At 42.5% G+C, this 26,894-nt stretch overlaps 2 protein-coding genes across 2 annotated transcripts in view; both read left to right on the plus strand.

Moving 5' to 3' along the window:
- The window catches only part of LOC1278098 (myosin-11), a 109,390-nt gene that overhangs the window by 12,909 nt on the left and 69,587 nt on the right, over window positions 1-26,894 (plus strand). The gene's annotated exons all lie outside the window — the stretch shown is intronic.
- LOC1278096 (facilitated trehalose transporter Tret1) lies at window positions 15,925-17,557 on the plus strand. Its single transcript, XM_061657340.1, has 2 exons — window positions 15,925-16,019; window positions 16,083-17,557. The coding sequence occupies exons 1-2, from the start codon at window positions 15,953-15,955 to the stop codon at window positions 17,426-17,428; spliced, it is 1,413 nt and encodes a 470-aa protein (XP_061513324.1). The 5' UTR covers window positions 15,925-15,952; the 3' UTR covers window positions 17,429-17,557.

Genomic DNA, 26,894 nt, shown 5'->3' on the forward strand with positions numbered 1-26,894 from the left:
CTATGTGTTGATTGTGTGCCATGGTTGATGTGTAGTAATATCGAAAGTCACGGGTTTTCATGGTAACCGAAGAAAAGGGAATTGATTGAAAACTGATGTTGCAATTTATTGAATATTTTTAGTTCTACCCCTTTTTTTTAAACGATTTATACTTCAATTCAGCAGGAAAATCCTAATCATTCTACTTGCAACTCTTTTCAATTTAAGAGAAATCACTATGTGAACAGAGTTATTATGTTGTTCCGGTCAATAATTACAACTACTATTGAAGCTCCGTAAAAACCTACATTGATGTACTATGAAACATGATTTTATAACGTAACAGGTTATACTGCTCCACGGTTAGTATCATTCCCATCACGTCCAGGGATTGAATAAATTATTTATCCAACAGCAATAGAGGTCAGCCTTATCGTTCGATCGTTATTTACAAAATGTGAAAACGGTTATTGCAGTCGACCTTTTTCCTTCGTTGCAGCTACACTGTCCACCAATAACACAAATAACAGCACCAGTTCGTGTTATTTTGCCCTTCGTCTGTCTCATTAATGTCTGTCAATTTCGTCTCCGATTTGTGTCATCGTATGCTGAAGGGAATTGTAGCACTGGAAATTGGTCCAAATGCAATTCTAAATGTGTCGTTTCGTAGTTATCAGCACATTGAAAATAGAAGTTGATTCCAGTACCATAGACTCTGTTGACGATGTGCTAAATGAATAGAGTTGTAATGGAACATGCTAGCATTACTCACGTTTTTCTTTTATATTTGATGAATAATTACAATGATTAATTTGAGACTCTTTTGTGATCTCACTGGCTTTTCGATGAATAATATTTGGACATGTGTTTCAATACTCTGAAGCCTCTGTAGACTTTTGTTGAATCTTTGAGTAAAATAGTGTATCGAATGTAACAAAGCTTAAAATGTTGATTAGTAGATGACCTCAATTGCTGTGAAATAATTATTAAATATTAGCAATTGGACCATTCTTTTAGTACTTTTTTGCATGCTAGTATTGCCCTGTTGAAAGCAATGCAACATATTCTATCGGTTGGCATGAGATCGCTTGCGTATAGTTGTTCAATCAACTGTCGATCGTGGTCATGGTATAATCGACCAACAAACCATCAAGCAGTTTGAATTTCATTTGCAACATGCCACTGCAATTAAATAAATTGTTATCGTCAATTGATAGCGAAACGTTAAGCGTTTATTTCCTTTTCATACTGTAAACGAGCTTACTGTAAACGTTTGTTGAAGGTATGTTATAGATACATCCACAAACCACAAATATTGCACTTCGTATGATATCGTAAACCAGTTTGGCTGTGGGTCATTTGTGTTTAAATGAGATGTTTGCAGTACAGTAAGTGCATCCAGCTCTAGGGGCAACGGATTATGACACGGTTCATTTACTTCCAGTGGGTGTAGGTAAATAGATGTAATGAGTATTTATGAAAGAACCCTTTCAGCGCTAAATACATCTTATTTAACACATAATCCACATAGAAATTGTCGAATCGAATTGGTTTCCCAGGCAGTGACGACTTCAATGTTCTTTGATCAGAAGATAAATATTGTTCAATATAATCTCTCTACAGTGAGTTGGTGATAAAAGTTCAACAGATATGCCAATTGAAAATCAAACAGCACTGTTTCTTCAATACGAGTGATGTCTGAGAAGGAATCTTTTCTTAAAAGGCTTAAAAAACAAGATGTGCAGTATCTCTCCTCAAGTTGAAGAGGAAACTGTTTAAAGAAGAACGTTTCTATATTTGCCATACTTCGGTATCCCTCTTCTCTTCAACCAGTTCCATTTGCATTCCCTTCCTTTAAAGCACAGGATCACTCGATTGCTCAGCGTCTTGCCTTATCGTATCGTCCGTCTGTGTACGCGAGACAAATTGATTCCCCTGGGTCATAAAATAATATTTACATTTGATGTAACGAGCGAGAATATTTCATCTTGCTCTTCAAGTGGTACGTTTGAGACGGTGACATCTTGCACCTGGGATTGCAGGATTGCATTCTAACGGGAGCGCTCACAGCCGTTGGAACGATGGTTATGATGATATCGTTCGGTGTCTTTTTTGTAATCGATATTCTTGAAGATGTTCAAAAGAAACAAACAAGTTTTGTTTTCTCTAGAATATCGTGTCAGATGTATCGGACTAACGTCATTCTTGCTGATAACTATTGCTCTTTACCAATCACTTGATTTGTATGATCACTTTTCTTGTTGAACAGTTTTTCATATGCTGACGATAGTCGTAGAATTGTTATAACTTTCCTCTGGGTACGCAAGTAGTTCCAAACCCTCATGTTTTGCTGCACTGAACATCATTTCAGCAATAATAAGTTATTCTTACTAACAACTGTTAAAGTAATAAATCGTTTTGAGCCATGTGCTGACGAGAGTGATGCTGGTGCAACGGGTGTTACCAGGCAATATAAGATCACTGTTGACCGCGCATTAATTATGGACAAAGGTTTCGATATATCTCTCGTCCCTTAAATAAATTGATACGGCGATCAGTTGCCCAACCTGCGCTTCATCAACGACAAGCTAAATGTTGTTAATTAAATTAACTCATTATGATTGTTTCCTCCTGCTCAAAACCATGTGGTACATTTTGACATTGTATGATGTGGTCATGTAGTTCATAAATTATGGTCCAACAGACTCAGACCAACTGGCGCTATGATGTAGCAAGTGGCATCATAGTGTGTATCGGTTTCAAAGGCGCGCTTGAATAAGTTTTGATAGTGCTTTAGCAGAAGTTTACTTCATCATAAAGAGCACACATTGTATGCTTTGAGACCAATTTCATTTCCATATTCTTGCATTCCCCGGTTTGCATCGATCATTTCTGTAAATACTTGAATATATTCATTTTCCCATCAACTAAAACCAATATTTGTATCCTCTTGCACTAGCGAACCGTTTTGAATTTGAAGGAAATAAATCAATCAAAATAGTAAAAGAGTAACAAAACAGAAGTAATATATCTCCATGCACAAAAAACCACCAGACCCCATTGCATACAAAACGGTTTCAAATTTGTAATCAAAAAACAAAAAAAAACATATTTAAAAAATCTCAACGAAAACCATATTTTCATCAAAATAGCATATACCCATTTTAACGGCTTGCAGTTGCTCCCGCGGTACGAGGCACACGTTCCGAAGTGTGAAGTACACACACATACGATGGTAAGCGACAGGTCAGCCATAAGAGCATGCCTGCTTTCATGCCTGTCCTTCGTGTCCTGTTCGTGTGGAAGCAACACCAGTTCAAACCACCAGTTTCAATCCTTCAGAGTCGCATAACAACACTCTCATAGCCGTATGCACTCGGTGATGGGTAAAACCACCGCTTCATCACCTGAACGGCACGGCAGTGAAGCTGACAGAGAAGTTAAACTGGCACAGGAACAGAAAAAACGCTACAGCAACCAAAACCGAAACAAATATATCAACTGCAACGGTGTCAGCTTCACCGAAAGGCAATCTCAAAAAAAGGTAAAAGCATTACGAAAGTCGTATGGAGCATCATTTGTTTTATTACATCACGCTCCGAGCTCCAGGCGTGACACGTTAAATATTATTAAAATAAATTTTACCGCACAGCAACGAAGGCAAATGAATCATTTTACGCTGATGATGGAAAAGCCGGCAGAATTAACGACATGATGTAGCTAATAATTAAAATGAAAGTAAGGACCAAACATGTCCACCGTACTACCGGGAGAGAAAAGATGATGGTTGCAAAGTCCTTTGTCGAAGTTTTAATATGGATAAGATTTTATAATTTTCTTATATGTATGTATCATACTTTGATAAATCTAGAATGAATTGAAATTCTTATATTGATTGAATGTAAACCAAACCGTACGCTTACTCTCTAATGAAAACACTCACAATTAAAATCCAACCCACAATCTATTTCCTTTCGTAAAAATTAATTGTTTTTCTATGAAATTCCCATACAATACTTCCAGACAATTACTTTTCTATCGTATATGCTTTGGCTGTGATTGAAAACGAAGCTATGTTGCACACAGCTTCCAAGGTACATTAAAACTGTACTCAACAATCTTCCTTCCCCGAGCTGTAGAAACAAAACTGATTAATTGGAATTGAATCTTGCAGGAATTTCTTATTGATCCAGATGCAGTACAATGCAGACAATGTGCCATTGTACAATTTCCAGAAGCGAAACATCACACAACAAAGAACTGCCACACTGCCAATGATGTTCGGTTTGGTTGATTTTGAAATATCTTACGTTCCAGAATGAGAGATAGCATGAGAGGAAATACAATTAGAAAACGATTAGTTCCCAATTGAAGACTGATATTGCTTATTGGATTTTTGCGTACTTTTATTTAATAGACCACAGGTTGATTTAAAAAGCTTTGCAGAAGATTTAAAAGGTACGTTTATGGATTTGTCATATAGATTGAAATGCTCTGTTTTCAATGTTGTTATAAATGATTGAAGCTGAATGCCTCGAAAAGCGACGTTTTTTTCCCCTTTCGCACCACCCCACTAACACCAAACACCACTGATGGGCTGCAACATTAGCTCCACCAGCTACGGAAACGGAAGCTGCATTGGAAGATTTATAACGCTTCGCGAAATAGAAAACCTCGACCCTAAAAAAAAAAACAGACAAAACAACAACCAAAAAACGCATGAAGTAAAATCGCCCCGTGCTTACGATAGCATAACGCGCCGAGCTTTTACGGGCTGCGAAGGAGATAGTTCAGAACAGCGGAAGACATAAATCTGTCGTTAGGGTTTCCCGAAGAGTGGTGGGTTTTTGAAAATGTGTTTTTATTGGTTTCATTTTTCGGTTTGTCTGCCATCGTCGCACGCTATCGTAAACGGTGCAACAGTGCTGGAACTACTTGCAGCTAATACGTGTTAAAGTTTCATTGTTTATTTCCTTCGAATTTGTTCATCAATAGATCAAGAAGGAAGATGAACGATGCAATCTTGGAAACAGCAGAACGAGCATACAACGAAGTATTTCTTAGGACGGTACGAAACAGTTCGAAAGCTTATCCAGTACACTGCATGCTAGATAAAAAAACTAAACCTCATGCGATTTATCTCACCAATCCATCTGCGTGTTAAAGTCAATTTACATGAAACAATAAAGTCAAACAAACGATTTGGAGTGGCGCACATTCGAGGCCACCATTTAAATCACGATAGCTTAACGACCATGGCTGCAACCATTTAGCAGCCCGTTTTGTTTGACGCTCGAGCGTAAATCGCTTTAGCGGCTGGTAATTGGATTTTTATTCCTCCCTTTATGCGTTTTGTCAACAGCTTTTGATATTAATCTTCCACCGCCATTATGACCGAACGTTGTCGGATTTAATGATGGTTTCGAATCACTCTCGCCCCTTGCAAAACATTTACATCGTTTTCATACGGCACGGTGCCATCTTGTTGTTGCTGCTGGGTTTCGGGCTGCTAGAAGGGTGTGTTTATTGATCCCACGTGGAAAGCGTGTCCGTGGCTATTAACAAGCACGGTACGATGTGCGCTACAGTTTCAGATAAGGTGCTGACAGTATCCGATCAAGGTAAGATGAACTTCGATTTCCCAACAGGGACGGCCATTAATTATTGGATTACAAGGACGCTGATGCTGATAATGTTGTCCCGTTTTGATTTCTGCTGAGCTTTTATGTTAACACACCACCGGTAATGGAAGTGCTTGCAGGTGTGGCAAATACGTTTTTAGTTTTTAAATGCAAATGGGATCAAACATCAAACATAACCAACCGACATTCTACACTACTCCATTAGCGTTCCAAAACCACTTTATTAGTTGCACTGTAAACACAACTAAAAAAAAGATGAAATACACTCTCTACCTGCCATGAGAGCCACTCACTTACAGTCTAAAAATCGCGTAATGGCATTCCATTAACGTTTCGACTCTGTTGGCTTTTGCTTACTTTGATGCTCGCATCATTTTCCAATGTGCACAGACCGAGGGCAGATGCAAGAAGCTTTGAAAGCTTGCAATTGCATGTGCTTTTCCTTTGTTTGAGTGTAATAGAATTTTCAACTCTCCAAACGCACACCTCTTCACTGTTTATCCATGCAGATGCATATTCGCTGAAAGTTAATACTTCAAAACATGCGAAAGCTAAAACCCCAGCTTTTTGGTTGATTCTATCTAACGGTTCAAACTTTTTCAATTTGCTGTAAACAGTGTCATAAAACCACTCTGAAATAAATTTTGCAATCCACAATGTACCTTATCAACAAAACATTACATTAAATCTTGGCAAGAAATCTTGTGATGTAGCGACGTGCACTACATCTTCCGACGGTAAACGATAAGCTTTACCTTTTGCTTGGCGTGTGCACACGCTGTCTTCAAGGGTTTTCTCATCCTCTGTCGCTGCACTATGGCCTGCACAAGCAAAAACACGCCTGGGTTTTACAGCCTCGACAGTCTCGAGCCTCCGTCCACATGGTTGGGGACCGACGGCTCGACGGGTCACGGTGTGTAATAAACTAACACAAACGTGTTGTTGAGCGATGTTCACCGGTCTCGACGAAGTGGAAAAGCGTCGGTAAACAAGCACACCCAAGCATGCAACAATTGATGCTGAACGAGCTGATCTTAAAGGCTCGTAAAGCTAGCGACGGTCGAAGGTACACCACTTTGTCCGGGGTTCGACCGGACGCTTCGATGCTCCAGCAAGTCCCATCCTTCATGCTGTGGCTTCGAGACGGTACACGCTGCTTCTCACCAGTGCACTTACATCATTGCGACATACTCGGGAAGTTTCATTAACAACTTCGTCGGCAAGTTTTAGTCCTTTTGAAGAATTGCCTCCAGAGGAAAGTCCGATGGCGCAACGGTGTTACTACCAGCAGTGGCTTTATATACTGCAAGAGGTAAGCGTGTAACTGCTTTCATGCTTTACACGTAATCAGTCTACTTGGTCCATGGGTGAAGAATCCACTTGCACGAGTACGGAACCAAGCCGCACAAGAACGGAACACGAAGGTTAAAGCAGAACTTATCAGATTGTGGAAACACTCTATGGAATGACACACGTTGTCAACAATATATTTATATAACACTTTAACACACGATTAGTGATGGAACATAATAATAACAAGCAACTATAATTTATAGCTACTTTAAAAGGTATCTCCAAGAAAATGTTCTAATTTCCCTTAATATCAATAACAATTCAACCTTAGCTTGAGTAACCATTTTATTTTATTGCGGACTCCTGTTCAGCTTGAGTTGACAGATAAGCATTCAATATGTGTTTGTTCTTGTGTAATATTCACGCAATTGTATGCAATTCCGTAAATCTGAAGCAGTTAACGATTGCGAGTGGCAAACAACGTGAAAATGGACTTCCTTTACTCTCAGCTGCAGCAATTACAAACAACTCGGAGTATTTGCTGTGTAGCACAATCATCAAACGTGACTTTCGACCGGGAAATAATGTGTGTACGGAACAGCTCCTCCGGAAAAAAAACCATACCGTACGCTTAATGCTTTCTGCGAGAGATTTGGGAGCACTTTTATCGTACAGGTAATCCACGATAAACTGCCATCGTTGGGGTAATTCTATCGCTTCGCATCAACGTAAAGAGGAAATTTCCTCAAAACGCGCAGTGTGATGTTTGCTGTAAGGTAGGACGTTATCCTCCTGCGTTTTGATACCTTGAAGGACCAATAACGAGGAGAAAAGATGTTTGCAGGTAATAACAGCCCCTTTCAACTTCTCCTTTCCTTACAAATCCCTCCATTTAAGCACTAACGACTGCTGCTCTCAAGAAAAGCTTGACAAATAACTTTAAATTTCAGTTTCACTTCATATCAGGAATAAGTTTTATTCCCATTAGAATGCTTAAAGTGTAAAGTAAGCAGATAATTGTCACAAACTCTCGCCTAACATGACTTATATGGTTGGTACCATATGTCACGTGTCATACTGTTTGATAAAATAACGAACTTAAAGAACGAAAGTTATGCGCAAAAAATACCCTACAGTTCGCCATTTTCCCACGCCTAAAGCACGAACGATGCACTCCCGTGGGCCGATCAAAATATGCCACAACCTTTCCACACCTACGGCCAAAATACTTTTTCCCACACGCCCCGTCGATTATTCCGGTCTGTTGGGAAGCCTGATGTACAGAAACGATCAATCAAACGCTGCCTCTGGGCTGTGGGGAACGATGAGAAGCGACACGTTTAACACCGTTTCGAAAGTAACGCCATCCGTGGGAGTGATGAAGTGATGGCTTATGACTGCCGGGATTGGTACCATTGGAGAGGAGGAGTTGTGATAATCAGGACGGATTCTGTACGGCCCAAAGTGGATTTGCTAGTTATTAACTTGACAGCGACAGGCTCGTTTGCTGCGGTTAAGTGACACTTCAAAGCAGACATCGTTCCAAGGACCTGTGCAGTGTTAGTTGTGAAAGAGCTGAGCACACACAGTCATACAGAGCCATACAAGTGAATGCGAGGTCGAGAGCTTACGGACAAGTTGTGCTTTGATCGATGTTGCACAAAGCCGGATACGCGTGTGCTGGTGAGTGTTCTGTTTGAATGTGATAAAATGTCATTAAGATGGTGATACTGAATGTGCGTACAATCGGCAAATATCAAACGATACATCGCACAACAATCGACATCGGTTGTACAATGTTTGCGGATAAATAGCTACGAGAAGACCTCCAAAGGGAATAACACACAAAGCGACTACACATTCATGTGTCTGAAAACGGACGGTTATGGTTTAATTGAATCTCGTCGCAATTCTCTTGTGATTGACCTCATAATTAAGGCTTAAGGATGCTAAGGCATACAGCAGAAGTCAATTGATAGTTGTCAAGGAGAACAATTGGCGAATCTTTGAGAAATTACCTGAAGTTATTTAGACATCATAAATAGAACAATAAGATAAATGGGTTTTGTACATTTCATCAATATTAAAAACACATATCGAAATCACTAACACATGCTGTAGGAGAAAACGTCTTTTTCCATTAGTTTGATGTAAAAGTGTCTATTTGGTGGCAATTTCTCGTCAACTATACTCGCCAACAGCTTGTCAACTCACGACTGGATCATCATTAATCATGCTTTCGTTTCAATCAATACCTTCTCCTTCGAGAGTGATGTTAGAACAAGCATGTGCCATGTAACTGGAGTGATCGACCAAATGAAGAAAATGAGTCGAGTGCATGAAGCGGTTCATACTTCGTGCAAGCCATCTAAAGAACACAAAACAGCAGAGGATGATCAGAACAATATTCAGTACATGTATGACGAATGAAATACATCAGGTAATGAAGTATACATGCTCCACAACTAAAAACAAATACAAATACAAACAGTAACATTTAAACGAGATCACAATCACAAGCCATTAGAGCGAAAGCGAACACCACCGATCATACAGGAAAAGTGTGAGAACAACATTTTCCCACAATTTCACTTCCGTTTACACGATAATAAACGATGGTGTGTAGTTTTTCAAGCTCCAATTTGTAATTCTTTTTAGTGCTGAGCTTCCATTGCTTCCGTTGAGGGCATGAGAACATTCCTCCGCCCACATTCCCTGGAACTCTCTCCCGCTTTCTATCTCTTCCTTTCTCATCCCTTTGACTGTAGTGTGCATTGCGGTAATGGTGCATGTAATATTTTAAATTATTATCTGCCCGGTCGGAGCGCCTGAAATATGATTCCCCGTTGGACACTTTCAATTCATCGTTGCCGGAAAATGGAATAGTTCCCTCCCAGGGAGAGTGCGACAGAGAGGATGTGTAGTAGAAACGCTCCTGTCGTACCAATACCACGAAGACACACAGCTTTGATACGGAAAAACGTTTACAGATGCCTCGAAAGGGAAATCCCTGTTATGGTTCTATGTGTGTGGTGGTGGATGCAAAACCATGCTCAAAATTGCAACACAGGATAGGGTGCACAGGTCCTGGTATGGTCCTTGGCTTAGATGTCCTTGGAGAGTACGTGGACACACCTTGGTTCAGGTGGTCGGTGGCTTAGGGTGTCCCAAACAAACTAGTCAGGATTTATATGCTCACAAAAACCTTTTCCACTAACGAATGGCATGTTAATCACCGACAAAAACAACTGATCCCGATATGACCCGTGCTGTACGACAAACATCTCTTTCCAACGTAAGGGTTATGGTGTCATTGAATAGTTAAAATCTTGAGGGAAAATGAGGATTCAGATTGCTTCTAGGGAAGAGGTCAATGGAGATGAATATGATCAGCTTAGAAGATGCCATTATCGTTAAACTAGAAGCACTTTAGGCAATACACTTTAAGTAATTCTCATGAAGAAGATGTATAACATGTGTTGTAGGCATCGACAGATTTACCGTATGCTGCCAAAACTTGAACCATAAATAATCAACTTTTCATGAAATTGATTTGAGTTTAAATTGAGAAGTTTAAGTTGAGAAGATCCAACAGGACGACTAAAGTGAATCGTTTGAACCTATGTCACGCTGTTCTTCTCTACCAAAAACTATATCCATGACATGACCTCTTTCGTGACAGAAGTATTCTTAAAGCATTGCAAGCAAATGTATTCATTAGGTTGAAGGATATCCGGAATCTTCAAGATGCCTTCTCTTGGTCTTATCTGTTGATGATATGAAATCACTCGATACAGAAAATCCCACCCTAAATCTCCTGCCAGGGCCATGGAATACCACCATTCTTATGACAAATTACCACCGATTATGTGCTTCGTCATTGTTTTGCAGCTCCATGCTACCTTCACGAAGCTTAAAACCCATCCACCACACTCCACCCGTTTTGGAATGTTTTCCCTTTCCGATACACACGGTAGCAAATCTTTTGAGACTGAAAAATGTTCTCGAAAGGCCGCAAGGAACAGAGAACGGCTGTAGAATAATGCAGCCAAGGGCCCAGATGTCACAAAAAGTAACGCCACAATAATGAGTGGTGAAAATGGAGAAAAATGACACTTCAATTTTCCCCGTGCCTGAGTTCGAAAATCTCTTCTGACAACGGGTCTTCGCAGCTAGTGGGAGTTTGTGTGGTGGAGTGCCAAAACCTCCGGCCAGGAATGCCATTGTCACTCTGGCCGTGACATTGATGGGAGGCAAAATTATAAACAGCCCTACTACCCACCCGGCTGATAAATATCGTGAGAATCCTTGTACCGCTGTTCTGGTTCTATTCCGAGCAAAGCTTTAATCTCGTCCCGGTCCCGCGGGTCAGTGGGATTTTTACTTTTACTTTGGGGACGGATGAATAATGTATGTGGGTCGCGAACGTGACAGGAATGTTTTCATGGTAGTTGCAATGGTCCAGTGCAATGTTTGTTGCCGTATCCTTGGCACACAATTGTCCATTTCGCTTGATTCTTCAATTCACATCGGTGTTGGGCGTGAAGGTTGGGTGGGCATGGGGAATATTTATATTTTGGGGATTATTGTTGTACCTTGCGGCACGATTGTGTACTAGATTATGGTGCAAGAGTGTGGATGGGCGTGTTGTATTGGTGGGACAGTGTGATATGGGAATTCATAGAATTCATTCATAGAACCATGAAATTGATCAAGGTGTACTTATTACACATCGGTTGATCGTAATATTGTGTAGGATGTAGTAAATCAGCAGGAGAAGTACATGTACATTGGTCGTAGATGGCAATATTGTGGTATTATCATCAGTTTTAACGACGATGGTTGTACATTATTTCATTGGAAGGTCATAGGATTTGACCTTATCAAGAGAATATTACTGAAATGCTTGATCTGATAAGCTTGCCACAGAGTTTACATGCCAATAAAACATTGAAAAGTATTTGGGTAAATCTATAGTGTGACTGTGATTACATTGTAATAGTGTAGAAAGTGCATTTGCTAATCCTCATCAAAAACACCCCAAAATCTCCTTTGATAAAATAAAGCTTCAAAGTAACTGCACAAAATAAATTTTTAATCTTTCTCGAACACTTTTCCACACATTTGGTTTCTACATCCTTCTATCAATGCCCTTATTTCAAACGCATTATCCAAAGCTCTGCTAATGAAAATATACTCCTAAGTAATGCTAATCCATTTCTTCCATAAATGAACCAAAGCAACATATTTTCGAGCACATCTTATCGCCTGTTTCTGCACTTTGCGGTGAAAAGCTCCGACAGCGGAGCACACAGCAGGACGAGAAAACACCAACAGCTCGGTTTAAAATGCTCTCGGCCCCATTAGACGATGGTGCCCAGCTCAGCCACACTCGCTATCTCATACCGCATCGGCAGCTTGCTTTGGAAAACAAAACGCTGACCTTCTTTCTGCTGCGCAAACCCGCATTGGAGCTTTCATAAATATCGTCATAATCTCCTTAACCGCTCCTGTTTTCGATATCTTCAACTCGACTCGACCCGGCGCGTTATCTTCTAATGCTAAGCCCATACCTTTGCTGCATCGTTTGCGGTAATTTCGGTAAGGTCAATTGATATTCCAAGTCAATGTCATCCCATGGGCGGAGGTTGGAGGTTTCACACGCGGGATGTTTGTTTTCAACCAGCTAATCCGGTGGCAGGATGGGGACGGCAGCTAGAATAATCAGCTTTAGCTCTTAAGAATCAAGAAGCTGCTTATTGAAAACTGGTTCGTGAAATTTTCGCACCTTCTAGTGGAGAGCTAGTGGAACGGATCAGTATGACAAACTATATCCTACCGTTGCCTTCAATGTGGTATACATTTTCGGCAAACGCTTCCGATGCGGCTTGGCAGTAAATTTGCATCGTCAATGAATATACATGAGCACGATGGATGGATCTTTCCCCGGTTTAATAAAGCAAATGTCAAACAACCGAAATGTCTGTTGACACTACTCCACTAGGCTCGCATATTTCACGGTTCAGCAAAACAATCAAGCTCGCACGAGCGTAAACATCAACCTTCATTCTCTTCCGATGCCGACAGCCAACGTATCATTGCTCTCCGCTCGCTAGCTTTCCCACACGGGTAGGTGTTTGCGATTAAGATTTCTTCGCATTCACGCTTACAACACATCGTGCAAAGTGATCCACATTTTAATATGTACAGATTTTGCATGTTTCAACTAAACTGCAAACAGTTTTTTTTCTTCTATTTTTTTGCACCTTCCGAATCACCAAATACAGCCCAATGAGCCGAACATCATCAGATCAATTACCACCGGAAGCACAAGATAAACAACGATAATTTTTGCTCTACAATTCCGTAAACAAAAAAAGTATACTCCCAACTGCATCGCCATGAATGCATCATCAACTGGAAAGATAATTGCATTTCCGTTTTATCACGCTTGCAAGGAATGCGAACGAAAAATGTGGCCAAAGATCAGTTCAAAGCGGAACAAAATGAAAGACCGTTTGTGGCGATTTAACAAATATGCTCAAACACACACACACACACACACACGACTTTTAGTTGCGTTTGCGAGACACAACTCACTGCACGATTTCCACGCTTCCCGTTCTGCTTACACCTATCGGAGTTCATTCGATTAGCCGAATGGTGCGAGGGCGTCATGTTAACATTTCACTGCGCTCCCGGTGATAAATCCCATCTCGTGGCGATGGCGGGCTCCACAGTTCCGCTTAAGGATTAAGGTCAATTTTCCGATTTCCATCGCGGGGGGGGGGGGGGGGGGGGTGAGAGTATTTTGGCGATCGTCAGCACATTGAAAGCGCATTTAGCTTTATTTTTTCACATTGCCAAACATTTCCGCTGTCACCGTGGGTAGTAGTATCTCGCAAATCGTGCCAAAAGTTCACCTCCCGCATGAGCGGACAAACCGTACCGCCGAAAACCCCGCGACAAAGTGCAAGTGACAAAATCGGTTCGACTTTTCACACACGCCAGCAGCAAGCAGTACCATTTACCATTTCGCTACGAGCAGAGGGTGAACTTTTATGCATCCGTATGTGTGTGTGTGATTCTGCGTTTGTCGATGTTTTCACCGTCGTCAGTGTGGAGCCATCGTAAAATGTGGTACGAAAGAGCAGGAGGGTGGGAAAACCGCAAGATGAAACGTTAAAAATACAATCCGCCACTGATTGCAATTGAACTGTTCTCTGCAGCATGGAGCTGGCGGCGAAAACTGCCAACGAAAAACGGTGAAATACGTGATGTCTGTTGTAGTTTGAAAGATGCTTTATACGTTGGTCACATTAAAATGACACATTAAGCTGAATTTAAAATAATATTTCATGGCAAGCTTTCAATGGCATTTTGATTTTCTATGCATGAAATGAATGAAAAATGTAATACAAGAAAGCCTCTGCTTGTATTACTGCAATATACACATTTTCATAAACCAACCAGTGAAACTTCTGCCTCATGATATATCCTTTCCGAACATTCTCTTGCAGGCTTTTACATAAATGGTAATATGCAGAAAAGGACCATCCAAACGTGCAGTAAAGTCTCGCACATACACACCACTCCCAAGGGAATGATTTGCATTTGGATAATACACAGCTTTTCTTTACCACACAACAACCCTCTGCTCTCACCCACCCGAACGCGCAGGACAGAGCAGGAATGCAGATTAAAATAAATTACTCCATATTTCTCCGGGGAAATCGATATTGTGTAATGCACGTGGATCAAGAAGCCCGTTGCCGACCGCACATTGTGCTCCACTCCCCCGAGCAACACGACCGTATGCTCGGTAAGCTCCCCCGAAGCAAATCAGCCCTCAGTACCGGAATGTGCCAGCGTGGAGTCATCAATCAATTGTGATCACTCGCCTTCATTAACGACCTTTCGGTTCCTTTATCGGATGCTTGTACCATTTCTTCCACGGGACACCGAACCGGAAGCAGAAGCCCAGGACCGTGCTTGCTGCTGTGTTTGCAGGGGACGGGGGGTTGAGAGTGTAAGACGTTCAACACACAGCACATCGATAGCCTCCGCCCTAGGCCGGCAAATGGTGGTGAAAGTGGTGCTTCCATCCTACATGAGCAGAAACACGCCTCGACGGTTCGCTAAGCACAATTCATAAAAGCAAAATTGGAATTGCAAATATGCTTTTTCCTGCGCCCCGAGGGGACTTGATCAAGCCCCTCGTGCACTAGTCACCATTTCGAACCTGGCAAACTGCTCGTTCAGTTTTGCAGCGGAAATGTTTACGCGCAACAGGATAGGATGCCGCCATCGGAGGAAGGCACGCTCGTAGCTCGGGCAAAATAGCTACAAAATAAGTGCCATCGGCGTCTACAGTAAGTCTTGTTGCTTCTTCCCCACTGGTACAAGCAAGCGGCATAATATTGAGCGTTTCCAAGCGTCTTCTGGGTTTGGCTAGGTCGATTGTTCGACAAAATGATAGTTTCCGCTTGGATGGTCGTCGTTTTATGAGCACACTCGGCGCTGGGGAAGCAAAATGTTAGCACAATGTGCTATGGTTTTATGTTAAAGCATAGCGCGTTTGCTACAAGACAGACAACAACATTCTTGCCAGGACGGATTATTAACTCGATCTTTACACACAAAAGTTCAATAGATAACTAAATAATTTTTTACCTCTTTAAGCTGAGAATAATCTATCTTCACGCTTCATACATCTGCTACCAGGAGCGCAGCAAAAAAACTTTGCAGAATGAATACATCTTATCTTAAACGAAGACGGGCCGAAACCAGACTAGACTAGAGACAGCGTTTATTGTTAATCTTACGTTTATTTCACCAATAATCATCTTAGTTATCACTATCAAACATTATCTTGCAGCTTGTCAGACACTGTTCGGCCTGATAGTAATGACGTTCTCATTATCTAGACGCTAAGGTTAATGGCTCGGTACACACGAAGATAAGTTTTGTTGTAGTTTAGCCAAATGTCTACCCCGCTGAATCGTGCCAAGGCTCTCAGTCGCTCTCAGCTCGCCACCATGACTACTTCATCTTGGATTTCGCGCCTGTTATTACATAGAAATGAGTGCTTGGCATCATTTTCTGGTAAGTTTCCTACAACTGTCTCGTGCATTGTTTCTGATTTGGTGTTCCCAATACTCTCTGCAGCCACTCTCTGCATCTTTATGGTTGTATGCTGCGTTGCATGGTCTTCGCCGGCCCTGCCGAAGCTCCTAAATCAGCCGAACCCACAGGTATCAATAACGCCCGGTGACGGTTCGTGGATCGCATCAATTCAAGCTATTAGTGGTATCTTTGGATTGATTCTTGCCGGGCTCATTGTAGACCGATTTGGACGCAAGTGGCCATTTATTGCCAGTGCTCTGCCCGTGATTGCCGGATGGATTATGATAGCATTAGCTCGGACGGCGCTGTTATTGTACATCGCCCGCTTTCTCTTCGGTATTTCGTACGGCATGGCGTATGGTATAATTTCCATCTACATCGGGGAGATCACCTCGGACGAAGTTCGGGGTGCGGCCGCGTCACTCATCACAGTACTGGCTAAACTGGCGATACTGTTCGAATACTCCGTCGGGCCTTACGTTAGCTTCGAGACACTGGCTTGGCTTTCCATGGTTGGCCCGGTTCTATTTCTGCTCACCTTCGTGTGGATGCCCGAGTCCCCGCACTATCTGCTCGGAAGGGGACGCATTGCTGAAGCCCGACGCAGCCTACAATGGCTGAGGCGGACCATGGATGTAGAGGAAGAGCTCTACTGTACCCGGAAATCCATCGAACGTACAGCCAGCGAACGAGGCTCGATGAGAGAACTGTTCCTGCCGGCTTATCGTAACAATATCATCATAGTGCTGATTCTTACCTTCGGTATGCAGATGGCAGGAATTCAAGCAGTCCTCGTCTACGCACAGACCATCTTTTCCCAGATTTCCAGCGATCTAACCGACGCGCAAATGTCCATCGTGCTTGGTGTTGTGCAAATGGTGACCGTGTCCTTTCCGGTGTTTCTAGTCGATCGTGTCGGCCGACGTCCGCTGCTACTGTGGTCCAGTGCCGGAAGCTGCATAGGGCTGCTGCTCGTTTCCATATACTTTACGCTCCAGGCGGCCGGCGTGAACGTTGAAAGCTTCGGCTGGGTCTCGTTCGTTGGGCTGCTGTTCTTCGTCATTTCGTACGCCTTCGGGATGGCCACTGTACCGTTTGCAATTATGAGTGAAATTTTCCCCAAAAACATTCGAGCCCACGCGAACGCCCTGTTTGGAATTCTGAGCGGTGTCGCCATCTTTGCCGTGTTGAAATTGTTCCAGATAGCGCTTGACAATGTCGGTGCATACCTTCCGTTCTGGGTGTTCACCGTTAGCATTGGGTTGACGTTTGGGTTCGTGTTTCTTTACATTCCCGAAACCAAGGGCAAGAGCTTGGACGAGGTGCAGGAGATTATTGCCGGATGGCGTAGGAAGAGAGATCCTTCCAAGGCTGTCTACGTAGATTAAGGTTAGTCCATTTCGATGCAAGTGATCTGTATATACAACATGGAATGTGCATCATAATTTAAATGAATTTCGTGTCAGTTTGAGTTTACATTCTTCAGCTCAAATTAAATACAGTTCTTTGAAATATAAGGCTGAACATTTTCATCAGAAAGAAATACATTGTTAATGAGCTGGCTCAAAGTATATAATGTACGATTACTTTACAAATGCACTGCTTTACTCCCTGCCGTTGTCAGCATGCTCAAAGAATAGAAATCGATACTTTTCAAACGATCATACCTTCAAGCGTTTGTCTATCATACAAAAGGGTACGTAACCCGACACTTATCTCCTTTACAATAGCTTTTGCTTTAGTCCGTCACACATTTCAACCAGCGCTAAAATTCTTTCAAGAGTGCAAAAGATCTCCCTTAGCGGACAAAAGATGGCAAACGCATTCCAGCACGTTTTCTGCATTTATTTTACTCGTCACAGGGAAAACCTGCCTACAAGATGCCACTTCCGGTACTCCGCCCCAGTAATGGATCATTGCCCCTTTGTCGTCGTGCTTTGAACGTGACTTTCAGCGAAAGAACTTCAGCAGCACTACCCCGTTTACCGGCAGTCGTTTTCTCTGTTTCTGTCACTCGTCGCCTTTCAACGTATCATTACACCAAAAGCAAGGCAACCATTTCGGGCAATTATTTGTGCCTCACAGCCAGATTCGTTCATTTCCGTTGGCAGAACCCTCCATTTATTTAAAGGGAAGGTTAAGGCACAAACAACCGATTGAAATCGTGCCGGCGAAGGCTTTGCAAATTGCAAACTACTTCCTTATGGTGGTGTTGTGTTGCGAGGGGAAGAACGGGGACAATTTTCCACTCAAATCACGAAGAAAAAGCTGCAAGAAGAAGGAGTTTCTGAGGAAAACTAACAAACGAATGAACTTCACTGAGCTGTACAGCGCGAACGATTCATTCGCCTCATTACATTCTGAAAACAGTGGAAGGGTTCATATTGTTCTGGGTCACAGTTATTTGCTGAAGAGTCTTGAAGAGTTGAAATTTGTGTCAGTTCGGAAAACGCCTATAAATAGGGAAAGGAATTGTAGGAAATGTGTATAATGAAAAAGGTAGACAAAATCTCAGCAAAAGAATCTTGATACGAATTCTACAGCTTTTCATAATTTTTCGTCTTGCAAAAAGGGCTAAAGGACTAAAGGACTTAAAACACGAAACACGAACAATGTCATCCATCAAAAGCTGAGTCATTCGTGTGTGGATTTAATTGTGCTTCTGCAACAGTTGGCTGAAAGTGCCGGAAAGGATGGAAAGGATTTCTCCCGAAAAATTGAAGTGTAAATACACCAATGCAACAGCGTACAAGTTTGTACGGATTTTATGGAAAAGTGAACACTCAACCTTTCACATCGTTGTTAGTTACCTTTCAAACACAAACAAGAGCGTGCCCTGCACGATAACCTGTGGAGAAGAGCGTACGTGAGCAGGTTCCTTCCGAAACATGTCGACAGTGTTCTACGAATTAATTTCCGCTCACATCATACACAACGTTTGCAAGGGCAAACACGACAACTTTCCATTGTCAGAAACCAAACATTCAATTGACTGAATTAGTTGAATGAAGCAAATGTTTGATTCAAACCCGTATGTGATTCGTTCTTATTGCTTGCTCTTCTTTAGGGAGTGTTTCTCAATGCGATACCGGATACGAGATGCGCAATTTTAACTCCAAATTCTTTGAAATGATAAGCATACTTCCAAACATGTTTATTTTACATATCTAGATGCAACCGTTTACAGATGGAAAAAATATTGTTTTAAAGACAATCTTTGCTTATCAGAGTCAAGCTTTGATAAACAATTGATAACTAATATTTGCTCAGCAATCGATGCAAAATGATAAACTCAATGTGGTACATCATCTTCATCATATCCACTGCTTTCGATTAAATCACTAGAAGGTCGAACAATCGGCAGTGAATTGAGTAGATTACGAACAACAGCGGTCCTTCAGCACACGCGTACAAAGATTAACTGAAGCACTCATTCATCGAAACATGGGGATCGAAACGGGAACTGAAATCTCTTCTGACTATTGCTGCTCCTACCACTGCCCGTGTATTAGACTTATTCACTTATAAGATGCCTGCGCGTTCAATAGCACTCGAGATTCGAGTCTCCTATGCTTCCATTAACCTTCGCCAAAGGACTGTTCTGCTCTCTACCTTTGTACTGATATGCTAAGCTCCCTCTCGAAGCACAATACCCAGCGCTTGGGGCACTGTTAGATAACATGATAATCTGTGTCGGGCTATTAAAAATGGTTGGTTGCACACAACGAAACATCCTTATGAGCACCATTCATGCCCTTTCGTTCTTTTAAATAGGAGAAGTATCATGACAGGGATTGACTTATACAGCCCGAGAAACGCACCACAAGTCAAGGGTTAAATAAATGATGGTTTTATTTTCCTTACCAATTCCTTGCAACGGTGCAGCAAAATCAACCTATATTAACACTTCATTCGTATTCGGTTTCTGATTTTCTAAATTCATGCTAAGCGTTACGTAGTCGCGTTATGGGTTTAAGCATTTCTCATATAACTAAAAAACATTCGTTGCTTTTTCTTTGCCCCATCAACGGAACGATTATGACCCAGTCTGGTGCCCATTAAATGGGCAGAAGTTCAAAAAAAGGAACAAAACGAAACGATCACAACAACATGGCCGTAATTAAGCGCTGTTCTGATTTGTGCCCTGTTGTCTCTGCAATAATAAATTATAAACCTTTTCGGTTCCATCTGCCCTGCCTCTGTCCCTCTTCAACTGTACGCCATCATCCATTACGAGACGATGCCAACCGACAACCCACTCCCACTATCTGCAATTAAAATGTCCCTCGCGGGATGGAAGCTTATCCGAAAGAATAACGAATTTCACCGTGGTGTCCTTTTTTTACGGTCCTGCTCTAATGCTTTACCCAGTTTCAGCAGCAGTGCACGTACTATTGCTACATTTTCTAATACCTTGTCCGCCAGACCTGGACTTGGAAAAATATAATTAGTTTGGCTCCTGTTCCATCCCAAAATCCAAACCGGATACCGTGCGAATCGGATCAGTGGAGCGAGGTGAAAAAAGCAAAAACGTTGTGTAATAGGTTTTCGATTCGTTCGTGGGATTGTGGGCAACAGTAGCGCATGGTTGTTGCTTAGGGTTTTTGTAGCATTATCGAGCATCTTTTAAGCTTTGTTTGTCACAATCTGGTGATAATTTCGTTTCGAGTGAAACAAACCAAATCATATTGATTTTCTTTAATTCCTATCTTAAAGCTCTTCGTTCTACTGTATTTAAAATACTACACATCGATATTTTTGAGCTAACTTTAGCTAACCATAACACAACCTGTACAACCATGCGTAATGGAGGCGGAAAACATTCCCGAAACTTTCAACTCCCTCGCATTTTCTCTCATGCGTTTGCATGCAATTATTTCCCGGCGGTAAACTTCAATTGGCAGCAAAAGTTTGTCTGTTTGTCCGTGCCCGACGTTTGGCTGCCGTGGCTTCAGTGTCTGTGAGAAACGACTTTCCATTTAAAACTTTTTCACCCACAGCCACTTGCACACGTGTGTTACATTCCCACGCCAAATGTTCGGCTCCACTGTAACCACAAAAAGTTATCATATTTAGTCCTGGTTAATCAACCAAAGCTGTGGAGCTGCAGCTGGATGTGAATTTTCCCGCTTACAGTACGCGCTCGAGCTCCCCCTTTTGGTTGCGCTTGCCCTAGTTTGATAAAGCCCAAAATATGCGACTCGTACGCGCACAAAAAGTAAACCATGTGTACCGGATGCTGACGGGATGTGTTCAAACATGCAATGCAGTCCGAGTCCGCATCGAGCCAGCTGACAGACACACAAACTCTCTACGCAATGTACCGCTCCCTGCACATTCAAAAAAAAGGAAAAGGCGAATAAAGGCATTATATGGGTTTCGCGCAAAACTCGAATAATAAAATTTTACGATTATTGCCGGCTGCTGCTGCTGCTGCCGTTTCTACCATCCACCCGCGTTCCCGGGCTCGAAGCATCCTCCAGAAGTGTGCGTCGAGATTGCGTATTATCGTTCGTAGATCGTTCGGTCCGCACCGGCATCGTACGCAACGTATTCAGCAATATCAGCTAGTTTTTTGTTGTTGTTTTGTTCCTGCTGGAAACATTACACGCCACAAACGCGCATATGCTGTCCACAGTGCGTCCATTTTCCGATGGGCCAGATTCACCACTAACGAACCTAGATGGCTTGTGTGAGTATGTAGCCTGCTTGTGTGGGGGTAAAAACGCCGGTCGAACGAAAGAAAGTATCTCAACGGCAAAGAGCCTACCCAAATGGACGGAAGCATCGTAATCGTTCCACTGTGGTTTGGTCGGTACACACATTTAGGATGGAACGTGGCAAGAGGGAAACGGTCCAACCACCTAATGCAACCAATGGGCCTCACAATACACCGCACACCGATGTTCATGCGATGCGTAAGACTGTAAATGACGGGAAATGAACCGACGGTAACGCATTGGCGTTTGTAATGAAACGTCTATTAGCCCTGTTGCGACGCACACTCACCGGGGCGTTGGGTGTAGAGCGGCTGGTTTGCCCACCTTTTCAAGGACTCGCTGTTGAACGGGCATTGATGTTTAACTTGGACGGTCAACAGATGGTACTTGCTCTGCTTCGTGTACTGGTAGGTTCAAGTGGGTACTTTGCTGTGCAAGCATCGAGCTGCACGTGTAATGTAAGTAATGAACGAACCCAATACCCCTGTTCGGGAATGCATTATGTACGCTTCATTTATTTCCTGTACCTTTAACCTACAGCGAGACTAATTTTAAATCTTTATCAGAGGTTTTCACATAACAAAATAAATCCAATGTTTTAAACAAACGCTTCAAATGAATCACAAAACATCAAATGTTACGATGGCATGCATTCATTAGATGTTATCACAATAATCGAGTTCACATCTTTGCTGACAGCCACTCTGCGCCGCTGATAGTGTGACACAAGAACGCAGATATAATTTTCCATCAAATCAAGGAATATACATTACACAGTCACGTTGCATCTGCTCAAAGCTTTATTCCCCCTCGCCCGATGTCACAAGGCCTACTGTGCTTTCCAATTTCGTACCTGTCAAAAGTCAAACAGAGTTTATCACGGCCAGATGGAAACGCGCCACTCCTGTCACGATGGAGGCGCCCGGTATTTCAACTTCGATGGAGACGCCTAGCCTTTCAAATCGGATGGAAATGCCCGGTACCACCAACGGCAAACAATGCGCGAAAAGTGTAAGGCGTGAAAACAACACCACTGCCAGTTCTAAGCTTACTGGCAATGGCACCAAAGAATCAGATACATTTAGAAACCGTGAAAATTTAGCTACAACAGAAGAAAAAATGCCTTAAACCTAGTTGAGCATGGAGATTGTGCCAGCAGTCATTTGCCGGAGTCGATTGCAATATGAAACCAAAATAAGCACCCCAAACCAGAAGGCTGCTTTGCTGCCGTTCGGCCTATGCGCAAGGCGGGACAGCAGATCGCGCTATGACGTGAAGTGGAAGGAAATAGAATTGTCACGTTTTCGTTCTTGACATCCTTAACCGATGCTTCCTGTCAGTTCCATTTTACGAGCGTGCAAGACCTGTGACTGGGTTTCCCTTTTTTTTTTTTTCGTCATACCCGGTTTTTGCTTTTCCACGGTGCCGTTGAACCGTGGATGGAGGGCAGCGCAGGCAGCGGTAATCTTATTTTCACAGTAATACTGGTTTCGAAATTGAATTTCTTGCACCGTGTTGTTGCCGAAAACGGTGCGCAAATCATGCGCTTCTGGAAGGTTTTTGCCGGATTTGTCAATTTTGATTCCTGCGAAAGCTTATTTAAGTCAGCTAGCAAATCGAAATTCCTTTCCTGCCAGGTTGGGGGGGGGGGGGGTGGGGTATTTTTGATTTTTATTTACATTTCACAAACAATGATACGCGTGACGGTTGGTTTAGAGCTTTCGTCTATTACGCCACCGCTAAGAGCATACATCCATTGTGCGGTATGATTCAAACAAACATAAATAAACGGTACTCGACAGCTGCTATAACGCTATTATTCTCAATCATAAGCTTTTTTTTAAATTAAATACAAAATATAACACTGCCTGCAGCGGCTCAACACGACCGGGCGATTAAAATCGTTGCTCGCCTTCCAACCGTTAACGAACGGCAAACAATCAATGCGCAAAGCACACATTCGTTAGCCATGAAACGCTGCGTCCGAATGTGTTGCCATGTCCATTCTTGGGCGATATTTTTTCCCTTGTTTTCCTTTAAAACCCACACTCACATACTGCGGTGGGTACAAAACCTCACAGCCCACAGCTCAACACAGTGCGATTCAAATTGATTGTTTCTTTCTTTCAATGCTCAATGTGAAATTGTTTTTTTTGTGTTTTCTCGCACTTTCTCGCTTCAAATGATGTCAAAACCTAACGCTTTTCTTGCTTCCATTGTTCTTTCTCACTTACCACCACTACGCTCGCGTGCTGTTTTATAAATCATGAATAAAATACACATCTGCCCTGCCCGTACGTTATTATGCAAATTTATGCCTCGGAACAAACACACGATGTTTAAACCTTTTTCTCCGCATTGCTTTTGCTGCGTTTTTTACCACCCCGCCGGTTCGTGTACCCGCTGCACGGTTTTGCAATGTGTTTCTGCTATTGTTTCTTGCCCACTCGTCCGACAAACACTTTTGTCTTTCGGCAAACATTTCCATTTCCGGCAGTGATTTCGTGACGATGGCCACGGTTGCGTGCGACGCGGTATGCGCGCGGCGTGTGAAATGGCTACGTGTTGGTCACAGCAGCCATACCGCCATACGGTTGGCTTCTTGGCTTACGAAAACACCTCCCCGAAATCTGTCGAGATGTCATCTCTGGCACACGGCAGCAAACATCCTCCTCGAGGGGCGAAAAAATCCCGTTCCCCGGAACACGTACACAAACGCAGCACCACAAAACAATAAACAAACATGCTTGTGTTGTGTGTGACAACACCGCATCCCAGAACATGGCAAAAAGTAGTGAAAGGAATGAGCAACAAAAAACATGACCACGAAAAAAAAACTACAAAACCCACTGCCACTCGTTCCGAAACAGGAAGACTCCATTATTTCTTTAGCTAGCGTTATCCTTCCTTTTGGGTTCGGTGGCGATTTTCATCGCTCACACAAGAACGCCAAACCAACGAAAGCAGACAATACGCTTTTGGACGTGTTTCGTGAACTCAGTGAAGCAACACTTTTGACTTTCTCTTCGGATTAATATCTTTTGAGGGCTTTTCTCGGCTGTCCGACTCTGCTCTACGGTCAGCACATACACACTTTGCGTGTTGAAGTGTGTTTGTTCTACTCTTGGCTTTGCGATTATTTTTCCATCAAAAAAACGATTTATACATATGAATTGTTGTGCAAAGAGTAACACAAAAAGCACCAACATGATGTATTAAAACCGCAAAAACAGTCTACCTCCACACTACATTCAATGATTGTGGCTTTGTACATTCGGTGGTTTGGGTTGATTGAATACTTCCCTCAGAGCGAAACATTTCACACCCTGCATTTAGACCGAGTTTACCCCCTCTCTGCCTTCTAGCCCAAACCAAATTCGTTCACCTACTTTGATCAACCGTACACTTTGGTGCTTCCGCATTCCGACCCGTTTTATGCTGGACCAAATAACAGCCAGAAAAACGAAAATAAGTTTGCATTCAAAACCAGCTCGTGCCCTTCTCACTTCCACTCGAACGCGCTTCTATGCCAGAGAAACACGTCTCCCTCGGTACCAAATTTGATTCCTGCTGTTCTATTGCAGTCTCCGAGTGGTATTTGATTTTTATTTCTTTTCTTCTGCCTGTCATCGTGCTCTCCGCACACGCCGAGCACCAGGCTGCTTCGATTATTCAGTCTGTTGAACCTGAAAAGCGAATTCTTGCAGTTAGCTAAGTGTTCTGTCGCTCCGTTTTCTTCCTTAAAGCTTCCTAGATGACAACGATCTTTTTTTCTCTCACGTACTTTTATCTAAAGCATCAACCACAACCGTCACATTCACACACCGGTGAATGTGTCCATGGGATTGTGAAACCGTTCGGATACGCTTTGCTTTCCTCCTTCCTTTCTACCACCTTGCGTTGATCGTCGTCTTAAACATCATGATTGGTAAAGTGCACCCTGTGGATATTCTCCCGTGGGAGCTAACCTCATCTTACCACCTGCCGGTTGGTAGTGCTATTCAAAATCAATGTACCGTGTAAATTGTCGGTTTTGTGTCCAGATGTGTCCTGGCTGGAGTAGAAAAAAGAAACTAAATTCAAACCACTGCACCTTTATCAATTTTGCGCACAAACTGGTCAACAACTCGAGCTGTACTAGAAGAGGCTCCTTTATACTGTTTTGATGAGTCGATCCTCATAAAACAGGTTGACACAGCATAACTGGATGAAAAGATCTCTTATCATTGATTAAAAAAGACTTTTCCAATAGGACAGCTGCTTGTCGTAAACATTACTACTAAATAGAAACCCACAAACACTACCATCTTCAAAAAGGTAAGGGAGAACGATGGAAATCCTCTTAAGATCAACCTTAGAGATAGGCTCTTTCTGCGGAAATTTTATCCATGAATCTGTTTGTCTATAAACATGGTAAGAAAGTACCGGTTCCTAATCGAAATGACCCTCATTAACGTGGGTCAATAAGCACCGATGTGGCTGGATCCCCTCGTAAACGGAGAGCGTATCAAAAGGAACGTTTCATCGCTATTCATACTATCGAATTTAGTGGCTTTTCCATAAACACATACATCTACATTTATCACCCAAACCGAACGCCAACTACTTTTTGCGTGTGGTTCAATCAGATCGAACGAATTAATCGCATCATCCGTAGAATCGTCCACTTAACCCAACCCATCAGAGTTCATTCACTTTCACACGGTTCATCGCATCCCGTTTATCAACCGAGAAAAAAGAAACTTTCCAAATTCGACAGGGCTTCATAGTGCACAAACAAACTCACACATTCCCACACATACAGGGACACACACTTCGGTAAAATACTAAAAGTGTCCAGTGACCTACTCCCCTGAACCATGGTATACTATCAACGTGAGAGCTTTTTACCCGGCGGGAAACTCCAACGTTGCTGGTGTGTGTGTGAGGTGCAAGCTGAAAGTCTTTCCCTTTTTCCCCTATTACCACTTGTTTGGCTTCCTTTCAGCGGTTTGTTTATACACGAACTCTGACACAACAGCCGGTATATGTATTTTTCCCTGTAGTATACTCTCCTCGATTGAGGAAAAGCACATGTCAAATTTCGGCGCTTCCCGAACCAGAATGCTGTCAGTTGTGCTTTCGGAAAGCACGA

Source organism: Anopheles gambiae, chromosome 3 (assembly GCF_943734735.2).
Source record: "Anopheles gambiae chromosome 3, idAnoGambNW_F1_1, whole genome shotgun sequence".
Taxonomy (NCBI): Eukaryota; Metazoa; Arthropoda; class Insecta; order Diptera; family Culicidae; genus Anopheles; species Anopheles gambiae.